Source organism: Athene cunicularia (genome assembly GCF_003259725.1).
Source record: "Athene cunicularia isolate RWA chromosome 2 unlocalized genomic scaffold, athCun1 chr2_part2, whole genome shotgun sequence".
NCBI classification, from domain to species: Eukaryota; Metazoa; Chordata; class Aves; order Strigiformes; family Strigidae; genus Athene; species Athene cunicularia.
Genome location: NW_020799096.1, coordinates 4,319,811 through 4,342,295, shown reverse-complemented (window position 1 = coordinate 4,342,295; position 22,485 = coordinate 4,319,811). Strand labels below are relative to the sequence as shown.

The following is a 22,485-nucleotide window of genomic DNA, read 5'->3' as shown; positions in this document are numbered from 1 at the left end:
GTGAAGGATGATGGAACTGAATGAGAACAGGTCCAGCAATGCTTTTAAAGATGAAAAAAAAAAAAAAAAAAGACCTTTCATGAAGAAATCTTGAAATAAGAAATGAAAAGGAGAGATCAGATGGTAACAGGGAAGACATTCGTAAGTTATAAACTGTGGCCCTGATAGAAGGGCAAAGATTGCGATGTCATTTAAAGGAGTAACAATGAAAAGTAAATGCTCTCAAATTGTCAAAGGGGTTAAGTCAGAGAACATGTCAAGAGGAATCCTTTAAAGGGTAAAACAGGCTGGCGAAGCAGGTGAAACAGAGAATAAAACAGCATAGGCACATAAACGGTCCTTTTCCAAAGCAAGTAAGAAGCTTCTCTATCCGGGGAAGTAGAAGGGTAAAATAGAGAAGAGGAAACAAAGGAAGTTGCAGATATGGAAAAGAAAGTGTGGATTGCCAACACCTGAGAAGGAGCTGAGAGGTATAATCAGAGCAGGGAGATACTGACAGCATCTGTAAATGCCATTAGAGGCTTGCACAGTCAGTGACTATGTAGTGTGAAAGGAAGCAAAGATCATTAAAGGACACAGTGTTACGATCAAAAGAGAAAAAGATTGAAAGTAGCCACTCTGCAAGAGGAGAAGAAAGAGCTAAAGAATGGTGTTACATAGGGAAAGAAAATCTATTCATTACAGGAAACAAAGATCCTTTTTCCTTTTCTTTAAACTGTCTTCGCTTCATCTATGTTTCTGACAGCATCCATCACTTTGATAGTCAATCACAGCATCCAGCAATCTAAGTCTCCTCCCTACGGAGCTTCCTTTGTAATGTTACCTAATAAGATGCAAAGATTCTGAGTCCAAAGAGTGGCAAATCTGCAGCATGTATTTTGCTGCATGTTAAAAACACAGTAGATGCTGCAGCATAGCCTGACTTCCAGCACAAGTACCGGTGTGAAGCTATATATGAGGCAAGAATTTCAGTCTTTAAAAGAATCTGCTCCCTCTGTTCTCTTTATTATGTATGTGTTTACAAGGGAGTTACAAAAATAAAATAATGGGGTTTGAAAGAAACACAAAATGCTATATACACAAAAAAACCTTGCTTCCTGAATATTAAACATACTAACACACACGAAGCTCTCGATGATGCCTCTGCAAACAATGAGGCATGCTAGAAGGGAAGATGAGGTGCACTGGTCTGGTGACACTATTGAAAGGCATTACACCTATAGCTGAAGACGACTCCCTAGGTACCAGGATAAAATATGAGCTAGCTGCTGCAAATTGCTAAATTGACAAAACAGAGGTAGCACATGTTCCTCTTAAACACCTCTTCTGACTTGCAAGTGTGATGAGTTCCTGCCACCACACTTGCCGTGGCCAGGAGTGAGCACAGCATAGCCACAAAATGCCACCTTCTGTATTAACCAAGAAGTTCCAGTGTTACAGACAGAACCGCCAACTACCAGAAAAAAAGAAAATTGTAAATTAATAAGGACGGGTTTTGTCATATGCCCACCTCCCATGATGTCCTCTCCCCTAATTGAGCTTTTAAGAAATGTCCAAAATCCCCATTTATGCTGACATTATTAGGCTCTCATGTCAATAATGTAATAGCTTGAAAAAAAGTACACATAAATAATAAAGTCTTTAGAAAAGTGCAAGATACTAAGTCACCTCTCTGGAAAGAACTTATCACATTTGAATCTAAACAAACAAGAACTCTGATTATATATCCTGATACTGATCTGATCAGCCCCAGATACTCCTATCTCTGAATATCTGTGGAAAGCTTAATTTAGTAGTTCATCAAGGCTGTGTTTTTCTTAAATGCTGCAACTTTCAGTTTTTCTTGCCTGAATCATGACACCAGAAAAAAATTGTTTTAGTAGTGGACTTACAAATAAGCTTTATGCATTTACACCAAAATACTAGAACACAGGGGTGTAATATAGATAAAACACTGGTTATAAACAAAATTCCCCCAGTAAAAACTCCTGACTTCTCTATTAAGGACTATGAAAAAATAACTTGGAGTTCAACTCTCAGCTCCCACTATAATGGAAAATACATTTCACTGTAGGCTTTTTTATTTTAAACCCAGCATAACTCAGCTAAGGTTAACAGCACAGGTAGTCATGGTCATTTAAGTAGTCCAAGTCACTGAAGAAGCATCACACTCTCAACCTCCCTGAACCTTTTTTATGCTGTCAGTACAATATGTGGGGAGTAATAGTGTACCATGATCTGGACTTCAGCTGGATCAAGGGGGTAACAAAATTGCCTTAAACTTCCAGCAAGCACTCAGGTTCAAACTGAGTGGTTTCTGTTGTGTCCACAGTGCTTGGGTGACTGCATGTGCCCCATTTGTGCGCTGCTAACTATCAGGAATTGAAGGGATTACAACTTTCTCTTCTGATTTAAATACAATTCCTAATCATATAGCTCACACAACAAAATTAACGCTGAAGTGTTAATTCAAACGCAGCCTTTAAGCCTTTTGAAATTCCGCTGTTAAGCACAATGTCTAAGACTTTGACACTGTATTTCGGTTGCACCGTATCTCAGCATGCTTGACACGGAAGAGTATCTGTCCTTACTGAAGCTAATGGGATCTCAGAGGATTCACAGCCAAGGAGTGCCAGGACTTTAGAAGATGAATATTCTGTTTGGGACCACATGACTATGTTTTGTATCACTCTCCACCAGCTATGTCACAACAGCCTCAGAAAGTCAACCCAGCTTTGCCTGCGGATTGGAAAAAATAACCTGCCAAATATAATTTCTCTGTGTGTTTGCTACTTGCTTCCTCATAAAGTGCCTCAAGGAAAATATCTCTAGAAACAAGAAATCTGGCAATTCCCCAGATGACATCAGAAACACTGAAGGGTAGTACCAGGCAGGAGAGCATCGCACTGACCTGTGTGAGGGTTGAGAAGGATACTGCCAGGCGGTATCCCTGCAGCTTCAAGTGGAAGAATGATATAGCTGGTGTTGCTGGGGGCCACCTGGCCACTCATCCCATTCTCAGGGTAGGACACGCTGCCTGAATTGCTGGCTGTCACCCCGGAGACAAGAGATGCACTTTGGAGAGGCTGATGTAGTCGTGACAGTGATCCTGAGGAGCCAGCGCTGCTGGAAGACTCTGAGCCTAATGGAGAGACACAACCACAGGGGGTAGGGTTACAAGGGACCCCAGTTCCCATCAGACACAGCACGTATGCAAGGACAGACTGCACAGACCGAAAAGGCAAGCACTAGTCCATGTCCAGCTGGTAGGAGTGGGGTTTTCACTCCCTACTGAGCTTGGTATCCAGTGGTATTTCTACAATTCAGAAGACTGCTTTCCTCTTGTAGCATCTGCTTCCACCTGTTCAGTAAAGAGCTTTATCAAACAGAACAGAAAACGCCCAGCACGTGTTTATAATATCAAAGTATTGGCTCATAAGGTATAAAAACTAAACACAGGGTTTGTAAATGAAAAAGAAAAACACACACAAAAAAAGCACCAAACATTTTCTGTAAGAAAAAAAAACAAACAACCAGCAACTGAGTTGTCAGTCAAGTCACAAGGTAGCTGTGACATATGTGTATTAACTTAAAGCTACCTAAGATGCTACCTAAGATTTTTGTCACTTTGTTTTTTCAGCACCTAGTCTATTAAAATTGATCAATCAAGATAAATCAAATGTCCTAAAACACATCAGTGCCCAGAAGGACGGGGACAAGCATTATTTTAAAAACCAAATATAATTTCCAAACTTCAGAGATTTTACTTGAATAGATTTTAATTTGCTTCACATAAAAATGACAGTAATCTCTGAAAGTGTAAGGCTCAGATTAACATCTTCCTTAAAGCAGGATGTTAAGGCAAATACACAGGACGTAGGAAAGCAAATGTCCGTATGGATGCTTTCTCCCAAAAGTAAAGTATCTTTTAATTGCAACTCACTTTATTTTACTTCTATGCACTGTCTACGCATCGTACATTAATTACTAAACTCTTTAGTGCCTTTCTGCAGGTACAGACTAAAAGAAAAGAGAGAACTCAGAATTACGGTTTAGGAAATTTCTTTCTTAGAGGGCAAATTGCATCCCTTTATTTGGGATACTACAGGAAAACCCTGTAGTAGACCGCTTACAGCCTCCGATTAATTTTCAGTCAAATCCATATTGGAAATCATTTATTTCCTAATAATTAGAGCAAAACAGTTTTTTTCTGAAGAAATCACACCAGCATCCTGTTACTTAACAGGGGGTCTTTCTGCAGATTACTGTGGATTGCTGCATAAAACACACTTATCCATCTTCTTCAAACTGCCATTCATATGTGACAGAGACAGTCCTCTTTACCAGCTGTGCACTATTTGCCATTAGCAGGACCCTAAATCCACTTCTCCAGTATCTAATCAAGAAAGTAATAGAGATTTCATAAGAAATGTTTAATTTCTATAAATACACTTCAAAGTTCTATTAGTCGCTACGTTTTTTCCCCTCCTTGTAGACTGAGTTTGGAAGTTTAGAAAGTTATTCCTGCACGGATAGCTTTATTTATTAGATCATTTCAGATTTCAGTGTTTCTACAAGTTGAAGAGATATTCCTGCAGGTCATCCTCATCAAGTCGCAAGCAGCATTTGGCATCTACCTCGACAATGTAAATGCAACCATCGGAGTTTAATTGTCCTTCTACAGCAGTTACCAGGTCATATTCTGCATTTCCCTGGCCCTTCTACATGCTCTTCATGTTGCTTCTTTGAGTTCTTGCTTTACTTTCTGCACTTTTCCATCACCTATTGAATTCAATGGGTTAGAAAGCAACCTGGAGATGCAGGAGTGGTGATGAGTTTTCATAAACCTCCCATTATTTTTAAGTGTGTAAGTAGTATCAAGCCTGAGTTCAAGACTTCTCTCTTTTTTGTGCTATCCTGAAGAAATGCCGTTAGTGTAAAAGAAGATTGCAGCTCTGACATTCGATTGTTTTTCTCTTTTCTCCATTTGAGCTGTTTTTATGGCAGAATCACAGATTGATCTTTACCAGCTTCTGATTGTTAAAAGCCAAAGGACTGCAATGAAGTCAGATGTACTCATCAAATGGTAGGCAGAAGCAGTGGAAAAACCTCTGGAGCTATCGCCACACATTGGCCAAGGTGACAGCTTTTAAGGCAGCCATTTCAAAGATTTGAGATTTACTCTCCTATGTCAGTACATCAAGTTGCTGATTTTGAAAGAACACAAAGCACAAAACCATGTAAGTAAATTTCAGAATATTTTTTTAAAAAAACCCCATAAATTACTACTTAACCAATTTTGTCCCCATTTATCCTGTATAAGAGTAATCTATTTTAATTTTTGTCCATCACTACAACGTATTTACTATCATTTTAAGTTTAGATATATTAAGCCAAGTAAATTCCAACACTAATGTTTGGAAATTAACACCAATTAAACTTGTCTTTGTAGCTCTGATTAGCTGTTTTCACAGTGTCTAAATCTGGAATAAGAAACCACCACATAATGAATTCAGTACTGTAGCAAATGAAAAAAAAAAAAAAAAAGAACTATCTGACTTTATTCAGATTCATATTAAGAGATGTCTTGATAAAGACTTCTGAAAGGAACTTTGACTAAATGAGATTTTTGCCCCCATTACACAATCTAACCTCTTTTTTTTTTTTTTTTTTTCTTCACAGCTGACATAATAATAACCTTCATATTTTCATCACTTTCCATTAATATATTTTTTAAGTATTCTGAGACTAGTACTTTCTGCAGAGGAGAACTGGATCAGAATTGGTGCCTACCAGGCTCTGCCACACTGCCAGGACAGTGTGACTAAAATTTTGTAGCTATACCTCTGCAATCCCATTTCAATCACTGTAGTAAAGACAATAGAAAATAAACTAAGTCCCCCAAATAAAACCACGATCAAGCTTTAAATGCGTACTGAGTTACGGACCACCCAGCACTGCCTATGACTGCAGTAGAGAGTAATGAAGATCTAATGCAAAACATACACAATGAAGTGTTGCTTGGCACCTAATATACCTTAGAAAACATATGCAAAAAGCACGTGGGGGCTCTGACAGCTGTATGAATGCACTCAGCATTTTTTGGTGAAGGGAGAACACTTTATCAAGACGTATTTTTCCATTATTTTTTGAACAGTCATTCTTTTCTGCTTTAATGACATTCAATAACATTTTAGAGAGAAGGATAGAAATAGCGATTATGATATTATTTCCTGTGACTTTCCTCAGGCTGACTGACAGTTTGACTTAGTGTCCTGGCTTTGAAGGTGTAAGTTTGTTTTGACATACAGCTTTGCTCTTTTTCCCCACCCCTTTCTTTTATTTTGTTTCTTTTTTACTCGTTCTGTGCCTCAACTAGCTTTTACATTTAAACACTTTGCTTAAAAAAGGTCAAAGCACTTATAATATGTAATTGCTCTGCAAAGAACATGGAATTTTAATATCAATGATGTTTTAAAAATGTATTATAATGGCTTTCATTTGAAAGCAATTTTGGCTTTGGTGCATACGGAGTGCAGATGCATTTACAAGTATTGGCATGCTCCTTTAACACATTTTCTGAGCGCACCCTTTAATATGCTTGTTTTTAACACTAAAATGGTTACTTGAAAGTACTACTATTTTGCACTTAGGTGTCTCAATCCTCCAAACTGGATTTCCCTAACACCATTTTAAATGCTCTGCACTTCTGCAATACAATGCTGCAGAGAAACCCATTTACCTTCACTCTACTGAAAATAAATGACATGAAAAAAGTATACCAGGAACCTGTGCCTCCTCCCCAATTCATGTATATCAAATGGAGTTCTGATGCAATGGATAGATTCATGGGAGGCAAAGAAATCTGGAGGTAAATACTTCAGGCCCCACTGCATAGCCTATTCAGCCTTTACACAAAAAAAAAAAATACAGGAGGGTGTAGTTTCTAAACTACATACACACTGGTTTTGCTATGTTGTATATGCTCATGCTTAGGAACAAGCCAGAGATAAACAACTATACTCCACCAATTTTCAAAGTCATTCATGTCTTAATTCCATAGGATTTCATATACATAAGGATAGAGTAAAACTGAAGGAAAAAATTATCTTAGCAAGGAATCCTTGTGGGTCCCTTCCAACTTGAGATATTCTAAGAATCTGAAGATAATAAACCCAGTATTTGTCTAGGGTCTCAAAACACAAAATAGAAGCATTAAGAAGAAGAGGGAGGAATTTCCAAAAGCTTCCAGCAGATTTGTGACCTGCAGTGTTTGAAAGAGGAGCTTTCCAACCAGTCAGGTTCCTTAACAGCTGTGAAATGTAACGAATGTGCAGAGCTGGGGGAAAATAAGGAACCTCGGGGGAGCCGAGAGAGCCACCAGGAGCCTGCACAACAGCGGCTGACAAGACCCGGGCAGGGCCAGGAGCAACGGGACAGGCTCCACAGGCAGACAGGGCGCGTGATACGAGGATTCCCAGTCCTCTCTTCGCTTGGCTGAACACAGCAGCTTAAGGGACAGGGGGAAATGGCAACAAGCTCCTGTCCAGCCCAGCAGGCGCCTCCTCTGTGACTGCCCCACCTTCCCGGCTGCCCCTGCGTAATGGGTACAAGGATCTTCAAGTGGAACCAAGTAATGATGAGGACGATGGTTCCTCTAGCTTGGACGGTCTTGGTGAGGTCAAGTTGGCCTATGCCCTGTACCAAAACTCCTCCCATAAAGAAGAAAAGACAGGTCATTGTCACAGGAGACTCCCTTCTGAAGGGAACACTATACAGACTTGACCCGCTTCTTAAGGGAGTCTGATGCTTCCTTAGAGCCTGGGTTAAAGATGTGAAGACAAAACTTCCTACCCTAGTACAGCCCTCAGATTACTATCCATTATTGATTTTTCAGGCAGGCAGAGATGAAGTTGCCACAAGAAGTCTGATGGCAATCAAGAGACACTTCAGGGCCTTGGGATGACTGGTGAAGGGATCAGGAGCACAAATACTGTTCTCTACCCTTCCATTTGCAGGGAATGATGCGGGAAGAAATAGGAAGAGCCAGCAGATCAATACCTGGCTCCAAGCCCGGTGCTATCAGCAGAATTTTGATTTTTTCATCATGGGTCAGTCTACATGACACCAGGCCTGCTGGCAACACACTGGGTACACCTTTCTCAAAGGGGGAAAAGGATCTTTGCATGCGAGTTAGCTGGGCTCGCTGAAAGAGCTTTAACTAGATTTGAAGGGGGAAAGGGATAAAACGAGGCTCACTAGAGATAAGCCTGGGGGCGGCACACCCATGTTTGAGGGATGGTGTGCTAATGAGGTCCTTTGGTCTGCTATCTCAAAGGACGTAGGGGATGCAGATCCACACAGCAGCAGACACGGGGGTTATAGATGTGTTAGAAACCATGGAACTGGCTGAGAATGGTCATGCAGGAATTAGGGCTTCTCCTCCAAAAATGGTGGTGGGATCAATAGCCCAACTGAAGAGTATCTACACCAATACACACAGCATGGGCCACAAACAGGAGCTGGAAACCATGATGCAACTAGAAAACTATGATGTAGTATCACAGAAACATGGTGGGATGACTCACACAAGGGGAGTGCTGCAATGGATGGCTGTAAACTCTTCAGAAGGGACGGGCAAGGAAGGAGAGGGGGTGGGGTAGCCCTGCATGTTAGGGAGTGTTTTCGCTGTCTAGAGCTTGATAATGGTAACAATAGGGTTGAGGGTTTATGGGTAAGAATCAGGGGGAAGGCCAAAAGGTAGATATCATGGTGAGAGTCTGTTATGGACCACCCACCCAGGATGAAGAGGCAGATGAAATGTTCTGTAAGCAGCTGGGAGAAGCCTCTCAATCACTGGCCCTTGTTCTCATGGGGGACTTCAACTTACCAGATGTCTGCAGAGAGGAAACAGTGTAGGAGGTACCTGCAGTGTGTGGAAGATAACCTCCTGACACAGCTGTGAGGGACCCAACTAGGGAAGGCACCCCTCTGGACCTGTTGTTCGTGAACAGAGAATGACTTGTGGGTGATGTGATAGCTGCAGGTCATCTTGGGCACCGTAATCACAAAATGGGAGGTTTTGATTCTTGGAGAAGGAGGGAGGTTAGCAGAATTGCCACCTTGCATTTCCAGAGGGCAGACTTTGGCCTGTTCAGGAGTCTGGTTGACAGAGTCCCTTGGGAGGCAGTCCTGAGGGGCAAAAGAGTCCAGGAAGGCTGGACATTTTTCAGGAAGGAAATCTTAAAGGAGCAGGAGCAGGCTGTTTCCATGTGCCAAAAGATGAGCCAACAACAAAGGCAGCCAGCCTGGCTGAACAGAAAGCTTTATCTGGAACTCAGGAAAAAAAAGGGAGTTAATAAACTTTGGAAGAAGGGGCAGACAATTCAGGAGGACTAAAGAGATGTCATGAGGTTATCCAGAGAGAAAATTAGAAGTGCCAAAGCCCAACTAGAACTTAATCCAGCTACTGACATAAAAGACAACAAAAAAATGTTTCTAAAAATGCATTAGCAACAAAAGGAGGTCTAAGGAGAATCTCCATCCATTGTGGGATGCAGGAGGAAACAGTGACGAAGGATGAGGAAAAGGCTGAGGTGCTTAATGCCTTCTTTGCCTCAGTCTTAATAGTAAGACCAGTTGGTCTCTGGGTACCAGCCCCCTGAGAAGAAAGACAGGGACAGGGAGCAGAATGAAGACTCCGTAATCCAAAGGTTAGCAACCTGCTACATCACTTAAAACACACAGAAGTCTATGGGCTCGGACAGGATCCATCCAAGGGTACTGAAGGAGCTGGCGGAAGGGCTCACAAAGCCACTTTCAATCATTTATCATTGGGTCCCAGTTGGTTGGAGGGTAGCTAATGTGATGCCCATCTACAAGAAGGGTCAGAAGGCAGAGCTGGAGAGCTACAGGCCTGTCAGTCTGATCTTGGTGTCAGGGAAGGTCATGGAGCAGATCATCTTGAGTGCCATCATGCAGCATGTACAGGCAACCAGGCCCAGTCAGCATGGGTTTATGAAAGGCAGGTCCTGCTTGACTAACCTGATCTCCTTCTGTGACAATGTGACCTGCTTAGTGGATGTGGATGTTATTTACCTGGCCTTTAGTAAAGCCTTTGACACCATTTTTCACAGCATTCTCCTGGAGAAATTGGCTGCTCATGGCTTGGACAGGTGTACCCTTCACTGCATAAAAAACTGGATGGAGATGGATGGCTGGGCCCAAATAATTGTGGTGAATGGAGTTAAATCCAGTTGGTGCTGGTCACAAGCTGTGTTGCCCAGGACTCCGTACTGGAGCCAGTTTGGTTTAATATTTGTATCAATGATCTAGATTAGGGGATCGAGTGCACCCTAAGTACTTTTGCAGACAACACCAAGTTGGGTGGGAGTGTTGATCTGCTCGAGGGTAGGGAGGCTCTGCAGAGAGACCTGGACAGGCTGGAGAGATGGGACGAGGCCAATTGTATGAGGTTCAACAACAACAAGTGCCAGGTCCCGCACTTGGGTCACAACGCTTCAGGCTTGGGGCAGAGTGACTGGAAAACTGACCAGCAGAAAAGGCTCTGGGAGTGCTGGTTGACAGCCAGCTGAATATGACCCAATGTGCCCAGGTGGCCAAGGCGGCCAATAGCGTCCTGGCTTGTATTGGAAATAGTGTGGCCAGCAGGACTAGGGCAGTGATTGTTCCTCTGCACTCAGCACTGGTGGGCCCAGACCTTGAATACTGTGTTCAGTTTTGGGCCCCTCACTACAAGAAAGACACTGAGGTGCTGGATCATGTCCAGAAGAGCAATGAAGCTGGTGAAGGGTCTAGAGAACAAGTCCTGCAAGGAACAGCTGAGGGAACCAGAAGAGTTTTTTAACCTGGAAAGAAGGCGGCTGAGGGGAGACCTTACTCCTTTCTTCAACTACCTGAAAGCTTGTAGCAAGATGGGTATCAGTCTCAAGCTGCGCCAGGGAAGGTATAGTTTGGATAGCAGACAAAGTTTCTTCAGCAAAAGGGTTGACAAGCACTGGAGCAGGCTGTCCAGGGAAGTGGTAGAGTCACCATCCCTGGAGATATTTAAAAGATGTTTAGATGTGGTGCTTAGTGACATGGTTTAGTGGTGGAATCGGCAGTGTCAGGTTAATGGTTGGACTCAATAATCTTTAAAGGTCTTTTCCAACTTAAATGATTCTACGATTCTTCAAGATCCAGAGGCCTAGAACGTAGTTAGAGAGTCAAATGTTTTCTCGATTTATTCTGAAAATTCCATTCCCCAGCATCCTTAATTACAGCAAAGGCTACTGTACAATTTTAGGAATAGGATTGAAATCTGACCAATGCAGGTTTGATAAACTGAGTTTAAATTAAGTACCATCCACAAAACACTCTCAAGCTGAAAAAGCACTAAGTGCTAAGTATTGATTACCACTTGTCCTGTACTATATTTATCAAATGAACCAAAGTGATGGAATCATCTGATGGGCTTATTATTTATCATGCACTTTTACACAAAAATATAATAAAGTAGCTTAATGGCATGGTTTGAAATTACTTAGATCCAGGCCCTGTGACTCACTCATATGTTAATGTACCCATGAAGTTAATGCAAATAAATGCAGAATTCCCACCAGGTTCGTGTCTGCATTTAGCAACGACACAAAATGTTCTTGGATTTCTCATCAGATGTATGACATTTAATTCTTCACCATTCAATAAGAGTAATTTTAATAAAAATATAAAATCTGTGTTTTGTCTGAAAGGAGTACCAGCTTTTCAGGGTACACTGCAGACAGTGCCCAAATAGGTCGTGCACACACTCTGCTCCAGGAAGAGCCCACCTCACCTATGATTTGTAATCTCAGGCATCACGCTTTCTTCTTGATTCCAAAAAACTCAATACCAGGTACCCAGACACTAGCGTACACAGATGGACATATGAATCTGCTATGCACAGGAAATACAGCTGTTCATGTACTTCACCATCTAGTGAACCATAGGGTTGGACTAGATAATCCCTGAAGGTCCCTTCCAACCCAAACCGTTCTGTGATATACCATGCTCAGGCATGTACCAGCACAGCCATTTATCACCACACATCAAGAAGTACTGTGAACCCAATACAGTACTAGCTACCTGTTTTAGACAGTTTGCCGGTACTTCTGTTACTTGACGAGCTATCTCCTCTTGTCAAGACAGTTATCCCACCAAAACTGGCTGTCTTAGTTATGGCTGGCTTCAAATTTCGATTTGAGCTGTCCGAGTCTGTGCTGCTCCACGGCCTCTGGTGGTCTGTCCATTTCAATTCATTCTCTGTACTGCTCTGTCGACTGCCAGATGCCTTCCCCATGCTGTCTCTGTTACCCCTATGGACATCAGGAAACAAAGATTTAAACACAAACAAAACCATGTCAGGGCAGGGTCTATCTTTGGGTACCCTGCAGCAAGCCTAATAAAGGAAAATGAAACACTTTGCATTTATGAAAGCATGCCTGAAACAGGGGATTTGACCTCCATACTCATCTGCCTGCAGCAAGTAAACACTGCTATACCCTTTTACATTCACAGCACTTACCACTGCTCCCCTTTCACATATATCCTAAGAGCACTTCACCGGACAAAGTTGATGTACCAATATTATGCAGCACTTATGTAGCATCGTTGTTGCCTTTTTATATCGATCTCTTCCCTCAGCCAATCCTTTGCTACTTCTCCCTTTGCTGTCCATCACCTGTAATGCTTTACTCACTAACTTCACTTGCCCTCTACCTTGTCTTCATATCCATCCTCCTTATTTCTACTGCACCTTGTCACCACTCATCATCTGCTCTGTAAAGTTATCCAGAATCTTTCCCTAAACACGTGTCCTCCCAGTGTAACCCCAAACTCTTCAGTGCTAATGCTCCACTTAGAGACCCCCCACTTGGGTGCTTTCCCCCCCACCCTGCATACAGTAATTGCAAAATATCTCTAGGTTGAGACTGTCCTTGAACAGCTGCAGAGCATCTGCTATACTGTAACACCATAGTAAACTGTGAGCAGAATTTGGAGGAAAATTTGGCTTATTTAAGGCAAACCGCTTATAATGTGCAACTAAAATGACAAACCAGCATGTCTACCACAGCTTAGTGCATCACAACTGTTATCCCAACTGATGCTAATAACAGTGTTTTTTGGAAAGCTTTTAGAAGACATTTTTCACCCCTCTGTCTTACTTTACAATATAATACCTTGCAGTCTCAAAGCTGTTTCTACAAATCAAAAGGATGGGACAGTATCTATCTTTCTTTTTTTTTTTTTTTTTTCTCCTTGTGAACATGGCTCCTGCTTTTCTGCTTTTTATTTGAAGAACCTGCCAAGCTGTGTCACTCAGGATGTGAAGGAGCAGCATCTCAAAGACGGGATCAGGTTGGTGCCTTCCTTGCCTGTGATCAGAGCCTCTCACAGATGTGATCAGCAGTATTAACCTGTTGACCTTTGCTAGACCCAGACAGCAGGAAAGCATGAAGAGAAACAGCACAGAAGAAACAACATAAAAAAAGGAAAAATATTTTTGAAAGCAATTGTCCTCAAGATTTAATTGGAAAGAAAAAAACCCCAAAGTATATTATTTATAGATGCATGCATTCTTGTGCTTAGAAATTAAAATTCTCGTATTCTAGTGGAAAAGAAGGAAAGAAATACAGTGCTTTTGTATCCATTATCTGTGGGTTTGACTTACAAAAAATTCCTTTTTATTCCCCAAACAGATATTAAGAGTGTCTGTGTGTAAAATGCCTCCTTACTACTGCATGCCCAATCCAAGACTCTCAGATGATCAAGGCTAACCCAAAGCATGGAGAAAAGTTTCTCTGCCTGCTCTCCGTGGCCACGGGACACAGCTCCAGATGCTCCAGCCCTGCTCCTTATCTGGTGCAGACTCACCATCTCCATGGCTGTTGTGCTGACATGCAGAGTCAGCAACCACACATCGAATCCTGCATCCTTTTCTCCTCATAGGGAAAAATTCTATAATACAGATGATATAGGTTTGAAGTGTCACAAACTATTGCTGCTACATATACAAACCCCAATCCTTACAGACAGCTAATGATCACCCTACTTCTGCCTAGCTATCCACGTACCTTACTGCTTCTGAAAGCACCCATTACTTCTGCCCACTCTGCTTAAGAGTTGTGGCAGCTTACTAACTTAAGAAGCTTGTAATGATCAACCCTGGTTGATTTGAACTGAACCCATGGGCGCTCACGATGTGGGAAGAGAGTCTTTCTAAGCCTCTCAGAGGACCACTGTCGCCACCAGGTTGGGTCTTCAACTGATCCAATGTGTCAACTGATAAAAGTTCTCAATGAAATATGGACTGATTTCTACTGATTCTCTGTGGCTTGGGACATGATCTGAGATACAGGATACATCTGAATGTTCACTGGGCAGAAGGAATTGGAGTTTAGAAGACAAAGTTCAAGGAGAAAAGTTTCAAAACATTGCTGCTTTATATAAGGGAACTTCAATCAGTTTCACCTCATTGTACTTTTACTTCAGCTTTTAATAAACCAACAAAAGGAAAAAAGGTCAGTCTGGGCACCAGTCTGCAAAACGTGCCTGTCGTATATATTAGAGCAAAATGAACTTCCACCAGTCACAGTCACCCCCAAATTGTGGCATTTTGAGCAGCTGAAAATCTCATAATGTTCCTGAGCCGATAATCTGTAAAACTGAAGGAAAGGGTCCCACTGTGACCTCCTCATTCAGAGAGTGTGGGATGAGCAGGGCAAGAACTCTGTTCTCCATGCTCCTTTCCAACCAGGAAAATGACATACACACACCCACCAAGGTCTCCCTTGGTGAAGACACAGATAGAATCACAAGTGAGTGTTACTGGGAAATGAATATTAAATAAAGTCATACAAACCTAAACAGCTGTCTTTTCTTATGGGTATCATTGCATATACTACTGTCTTCCAACAGCCTACTGAAAAATGAAAAGAAAGATTAATGGTAACAGACATGGTAATTCAAATTTATCTGATCTGCAAAGCTATATTTAATTTGTAGCAACATTTTGCAACTTTGCTAGATTCATAGTTTAAAAAAACAAAGCTAAAATTGCCCTCCCTCCCTCTCCCATAATTGTGCACAGTCAACCGAACATAAGAAATATCAGCCTGGGAGGCTGAGGTCCATTTAACATTTCCTGTTACCGAGCAAGGTAATTCTCAGAAGCCAAGGAACCATATATCTACATCCAAAAGAAAATTCATAAAAATATCACCCAATAAGAACATAAAAATGCAAGCCAGCAAAATGCTGCATATATAATTTTAAGCACTTGATAAGTTGCTTGGAAATCTCTGCGGCTCAGAGAAATTCTCAGGTTCTCTGATGAAAAAGAAAAGGCAAAGCACTTAAACATATACCTAACTTTCAACACAGCAAGTCAGCAAGACTGCTTATGTGCACGGAGCCAAGCATGAGTTTAAGTGCTTCACCTGATCGAAGGCTGTAAGGCATGCAGCAAGGAAAAGCAGTGTTCTGAGGAACGCAGCTGAAAGTCCCCCTCCTGACAACAACAGTGCAGGCAGCAATAGAAGCCCAATTTCCAACATGTCCTTTCCCTGGTCTCCACTTGGGTATGCATCCTCATACCAGGAAAGCTGGTCAGCCAGCTCATGGGTTCGAGCAAAGCGAACCATGTGCAAACACCAGAACTGGCCACATTCTCTTGCACGCAGATGTGGCATTAAGTGCATAAATCAGTGGAGACCTGGCTATGACGCTTGTGGTTTATACCATAAAGGTCCCCACCCTACCCTCAGCAGCGCAGTGCCTGAGGGAACAACTATGTCACATTTACTATCCCATCCCTCCAGAGAGGGAAAAGTAGGTTTTTGGGAGCATCTGCCTTTTGCTTTTGGGGTTCCTCTACTGAATTTTTGATTTATTTTGATAAAACATGTCTCCATAGTCATGATACAGAAGAAGCAGCAGAGGAAATATCCTTGGCTCTCCAAACATGAGATGGTTCGATGACAGTAGCCATTACCTCCTGAGGGCATTCCCTCATTTCATTTAGAGGACTGTCCATTGGAAAAGCTGGTTTGTACCATTGCTGTGGAATCACTTTCTACGGGAACAGCCTTACCCATAAATGCATCTGACAGATAGAAGTATGGACAGAGATAGAAATAGTGTGAAAGATAACCTCCCCTTCTCCAAGGGGATGATAAACAGTTTTAAAACCTGCACAGGACAGACTTGGGCTAGCACTGCTCAAACACAATGAAATTCCCAATGTTTTATTTAAAATCCTTGTCTGCCATAAGGGTACATAATTTATGGCTGCTGTGGAGCTACCACTTCATATTTTGTAGATCTTAAACAGAGTTCCTTCTTCCCTTTGCTTTAAGTGGATTTATTATAATAAAAAGAACATCCATAAGAACTATTACACAGCAATGTAAAGTAACAGCTGGCTCAGGTATCACCTTTTCATTACTACAATGCAGCAGTAAAGCAGGTCTGGTCTGGGGGACTTGTGAGTCTTCACAAGCAACAAGTGAAGCCAGTGCTGCCGCTCAGCCCCACGAGAGAGCAGGTAAACCAACAGAAACACAATAGTGGTGTTTCATAAATACCATCATCCAGTCCCTGCTAGAGTGCTTTTTAAAAAAATCAATAAGTTAAATTCTAAAGGCACTCCAGAGACAAATTGGTCATCTGAAATGAAACCTTAGGTGAGCTCCCCCTCCCTCCCACAATCTGCTTTTTAATGAAATGTAAAGTCCTGAGAAAGCAGCAGTAACGCCTTATCTGCTCAGATACAACACCGCAAGGCAACCTCCTTTAGCCCCTCTTAAAGCACAGAAACACTGCAGATAATACGGATTACAAATTTGCTCAACAGTCTTCACATTAGGATAAACAACTATAGAACTATAGATAGACAAAATAATAAGAGAAACAGCTAAGTTTAACACACAAAAAAAAAAAAAAAAAAAAGCTATTTTTTACCTGTTTTCCACAAAAAGGTTTTCCTGGGAGCAAACTGACTGAAAAATAAAAAAGGAATTGTATCAGACGTTCTAGATATGCTCTGCTGTTCCATTTCCTTCCTTGATTTTAGAATTATCTCCCCTGTTCAGGCTTAAGGGGATTTCAATTCATGCATCATTTGCATTTGCAGAAGACAAGAGGGAAAAAAGGTCAAGAATAAGGTCAGGCCAGTAAAATAAGTTCCATGCATTACAACACATTGCCAACGAGGGGTCTCAGTTTGAAAACAAACTGAAACTTCTCAGTCCTGAGATCAGAAGAAGGTGGTATGTGCAAAATACCGGCAATTCAAAGGGGAAGAACGTTTTTCCTACATAATATAAAGTTCCACTGGTCTGTCCTACCACCTCAAAATAAGATTGTAGAATAGCACAGAGCTGCCAGTAGGAAGGACAAACAGGAGGAAAGCATGCAGAATTGACAAAGTTCTTCAAAGGGAGAGAAGATACTGCAGTACTTAGAAATACTGTGTGATTTCACAATTTACAGCTGGAGAGAAAACACTCATACCCGCACTGAGATATAAAATTATGATAATCGTCTTAATAATAATATTAACAACAATAATAGTTTATTGCAAAAATGTTCTCTGCTGGAGGGCTCAGATCCCGAGAAAGGTGAAGGGCTCAGAAGAAATAAATCCTATGGGCAAGTGTATAATTCTTTTGGCATTACTTAATTTTTTATGCAGAGAAATGAAGCTGTGCTCAATTTCCCATGAATAATTCTCCCTCTTTGATTTTTTTCATTTCCCTCCTATTTCATGTTCACTACACGAAGTGCCTCGTAGCTGTCACTGGATTATATCTCCATGAGGTACAGAAGAAAGGATAGTCAGTACTTGCACTGAATTTAAACAAAAGGCAGGCAAAGGGAGGAGGGCACCAGAGATCATGCCCATTACTTCTGTAACAATGGGATTCTGCTAAAAGAATAATGCAATGCCATCATTAGCTGTGCCAGATTTTAATGGTATGAGATATGCACAGATTTGGGATGTTTCTGTTTTGAACAGGATAAGTTAATGACCTACTCAAAGAGCACTGGCCGATACCAGAAGCAACTCCTGCTCATTGCCAGTGCTCCAGCAGATGTATGGGCAAAGTTTTCCCTTGGCACCGCAGCCAGTGCCATCCCAACAGTTTACACAAGGACAGAATTTAGCCCTGAGAAGGCAATGTGGTTTCTCCTTAAAGCTATAATTCACCCACCCAGCTTCTGCATCAGGGAACGTCTGACAGCTCCGTGGGCTTCCCTGGCAAGCTCTCACCCTGCACTCCTACTAAACATGCAAGGCTCTGGGCTGCATCACTGACAAGTGTGCCTCTTCTTAGCAGGATATCATCAGGAGTAAGTTCTCCATTGCCAGGGACCAAATGCCCACCAGCTACAGCAGACCTAGGGTTTCACCCCAGGTTGAGAGGAGACACAAACTGTTCCACCTAAAACCACTGGGATCCTTCATACAACTGCCTCTTCTCTCATCTTGTGTACTTTAATCACAAGGTTTCAATAACAAATGTGGCTGTGCAGACTTCAGCAAAGTCTACCTACCTACGAGTATGGTGAAATCACCCCGTGGGCTTGTACAACCTCAACTGTGGGGCTGTGTCTTCACTTTGAGGTTCGTGACAGGCATCTGAGTGTTGACTTCACTGCAATCACATTTCCAAAGCAGCATTATAGCTGCTCTTTCAGAACAAGAGAGTAAAAACCTTTGCTTAGACCAGAGTACTGGCCTGCATCCCCACAAATTTACAAAAACAAAGGGACATGGTACCTGTCTGAAATGTTTTCTAGATTTTATTTTTCCAAGTTTTTAAAAACACTGGGGCATAAAGAATAATAAATATCTGGGATTTATATTTTATCAGGCAAGTAGAGGTCTGCTCCCTTTTCAGTGTCTTTATGGGAACCACTATCAACTGCATTATAGGCTTAAAGACAGAGTCTGTAATAAGTCCATTTGACTTCCTGGCTGATGACGCTGGCACAGGGCCACACAATCCCTGGAAACTGTTTTTCAGTACAGGTGTGAGGCTGAGAGGCAGAGAAGACAGGCACTTTTTTATTATGTTATTGTTACTGTTAAAAATCAGACGGCTAAGCAGCTCTAGATAGCAATTTAGCTACTACAAGGTCAGGACTTACTTTCCTGATCTATAGCATCAATAATGCTCAATTTAAAGTACCAGGAAAGCTTAAGAATGCAGCATAGCTGCTGTCAAAAACATTCTTAAAACAACTGGATCTTGTATACTCAGACACTGACCAAAAAAAAAAAATCTACAAAAAGAAAAAAAGTTATGTAAGATTATACAAATTTGCCTCCTTGGAGACCTCTGCATGCAAGATTTCCATTAGGGTGCTCTGTTTGACTGTCATTGATGAAATGAGTATTTCACTCTTCCAATTTTGCAGAACCTTTTAAAATCTCAACTGGAAATGTGCATCAGCTCTGCCAGTGCACTAGGTATGCTGGGGTTGTTGCTCTTGTGTTCAATCACATTAGCCAACATAGATAACTATTAACATGTAGCAATATCCTGCGGTGGATACCATCAGGTAATCATTTTCACGTCAGTTAACAAGACATGATAGATCTCAGGCTTCCAACTAATGCTTATTGCTTAATCTGCAGCCACAAACAAAAGCTCTGTACAGCAGTGCAGGAGTTTTAGTACCTATGGGTTTACGGTAGCTAACACAAGGCATGTCTTTGTTTTGGTTTTATTAATTTTAAACCCTCCTCTTCCTAATATTTTCCTACTAGAAGGATAGGACAGGCTGAAGCTGCCTTTTCATATATTTCTTTCGTGACTATCTTTAATCAGAGAGTGATAAAGATCCTCAGTGTTTTCTTAAGTAGAGGAATCATGATTTATTTTATCTAAAGGATCTGGCTCTTCAGAATACACTCCTTAGTCAAAAATAGCCATTACAATTAACAACAAAAAATAAGCAGCATGGTGTATTTTCTTTAATAAGTTCCATGTGTAACATGGGCAATTCTAGCATTTGTGTAAGTATTAAAACATCTAACATTTTGCAGTGAATACACAATGATTACTAGAGAATACATTTATGAACAATGGATGGTCCTTACGTGATTATGGCTCATGAGGTTATACATTACATTAACCTTGAAGAATGAAATTTCCCGCATGTAATTTCATTGCTAGTCTTTAGAATCAATTTTCTGCACGCTTAAAAGCCAAACGTAGTGTAGCGTTTATACACACATTTGGGATTCTCAGTTAAACCTATAATTTGAATTAATGCACAGGAAAAGAACAACATCTAATTTTTAAAAATTATTTTAAATTGCTCTTTGTCTTTCTTGGACAATTATTTTTCAACCTGCTAAAAGCAACTAAAGAAGTTCAGACAAGAATCTTCTCCTTTGCAAGACCCAGATACTCCAACTACTCTGCTCCAGCACACTTGGCTGTAAAGTTTACAAATTGTTGTAAAACTAAGTTTTCAATGAAAACGTTTAAAAAAGGAAAGTTGTAGACTTTGCAAATAAAAACTAACCTTGAAAACAGCTTTGAGCATAACAGAGATCATGCAGCGCTGTTTTACTGTTAGCAGCCTGAAAAGTTTGAGGTGCACTTTGTAGTTCTTATTTCAGTGAGTTGGAACGATCACATTTATTAACTGTTTATTTCTTCACCAGTCCTTTTATCAAGATATCACATTAACATTCTTCTCAATTCCTGCCACTTGCTACAACTCTACACATGACAGGAGTCATTAAAACCTCCAGCTCCCCTTGTCAAAATTTATGATAGCCAACACAGCAGATGGAAAAGTTGCCAGAAAGTATAATTTAAACTGACTAATATCAGAGTAATCATCATAAGGACTATCATAATGATGGCATTATTCATGAACATATTTATTTTGCTAAAACCTTCCCACTTGGAAATGAAGATATCTGGCACACTAAAGTGCTGCAAAATCAAAGGAAGGACAAAAAAGCTTTCTGTTGGCTCGTATGTCAGGTCCAGGGTAAGATATTTTTCACAGCACCTGAAACATGCACAGAATGTTTTGCCCCTGTAACCAGACTGCCTTTTTCTCCTAAATTTTTTGTCAGAGTTCTGACTCTTGGGCTGATATGTTATCCACAGAGATTTGGGTAACTCAAACATGTTTATAGAGGGGGTGCTAGGTGCAACAAGTTAAAGCAGTACTCTCGACCTTCATGGCTGCCCTTTGGAGACCTCTCATGCAAGCTCTCTTCATGCACACTCTTGATTAGAAGTGAAGTATCTATAATTCATTTGCTAAGTTTTATAAGCATGGCACTGATAAAGGCTTGACTATAGCACTGTAAACAGTATAGAGATAATAAAAATCCCACATGATTAATCTTTCCCTGTCTCTGTGCATCTACAGTTTGCAGGATGACAAGGTTTAGGTACCTACCTCGAAGAAACCTGGGGAGAACTCGATTAATTAATGATTGCAGAGGGCTTTATAAAGTCTTACATGCAGTATGTGGCTACCTATAATAGGAAGCCATCACTCTCTTTCTAAAATTAAAAAAAAATTACGTTGTCCACCACCACAACCACTGACATCATCCTAAAAACACCTCATATCTGTGAGGAGTGCTCCACTCAAAAAAGCTCAGCTAAGACATATATTCCTGTTAATATTATTGGTACATCTTGCTGAAATTCACTGCGCTACAATGCTCACTAACACCTGCAATAGCAGCGAGAGAGAGAACAAATGAGTGGATATGAGAGAGAGAGGGAGAGATTTCTAACATACCTAATCTTTAAAAATACTCACTCCCAATCCATTTAAAATGTCTGCCACAAACCATACTTGTTACTTTGGTCTTGCCACTCAGAGACACTAACCCAATGGACCACAACCACCTCCTGCTGTGGGCAATTAAAATGCTCACTGCTTGCCTATCTTTAAAACTCATGCATCTAAAGATAAAAACAGCAGCGCATCGTGGAGCAAGGTTCAGCACGCTTTTCCGGCCACTTCCATTCCCCAGCCTAGCATTTCTAACTGTTGTTTATGACAGAAACTGCATTATTTTGGCAACAACTTTCCTTACGGTGTGTTTAAACAACATTTTGCCTCATTTGAAGTCTGCTTCAAAACCTAAGGATTTTTTTGTTTTGCACAAGCTCCTTTGTAATAAGCCAGAAACAGCAACTTTCATATAGGTAACAGGTTGCAAAGAGGCTTTTGAAGTCCTCAAATGACTCAGTAACTCTACTATATATACTGTGACAGTATTTACATCAGACCCATAAGCTGAAAGCAAATTCCACTTTTACTGGAATTGTCTCAGTTAAGAAAGAAAAAGTGAGGCTAAAAATGTTTAGATGTGGCAAGCTATTTATTAAAAAGCAAAATAACTTATCACAAGTGAGACAACACATACCTTAAAACTATACAATGTATTCTGCT

The 22,485-nt window shown here is 41.0% G+C and overlaps 1 protein-coding gene across 6 annotated transcripts in view; it reads right to left on the bottom strand.

The window, feature by feature from the left end:
• The window catches only part of ARPP21 (cAMP regulated phosphoprotein 21), a 140,119-nt gene that overhangs the window by 52,726 nt on the left and 64,908 nt on the right, over positions 1 to 22,485 (bottom strand). For 3 of the 6 annotated variants that reach the window (XM_026843874.1, XM_026843875.1, XM_026843878.1), the window contains exons 12-15: positions 16,999 to 17,036; positions 14,900 to 14,959; positions 12,121 to 12,353; positions 2,912 to 3,142 (exon numbers count right to left, since the gene is read on the bottom strand). In XM_026843874.1, the coding sequence (XP_026699675.1) occupies positions 2,912 to 3,142; positions 12,121 to 12,353; positions 14,900 to 14,959; positions 16,999 to 17,036 (562 nt within the window). The remainder of the gene's footprint in view (positions 1 to 2,911; positions 3,143 to 12,120; positions 12,354 to 14,899; positions 14,960 to 16,998; positions 17,037 to 22,485) is intronic. The other 3 variants (XM_026843876.1, XM_026843879.1, XM_026843877.1) reach the window with 1 other exon arrangement.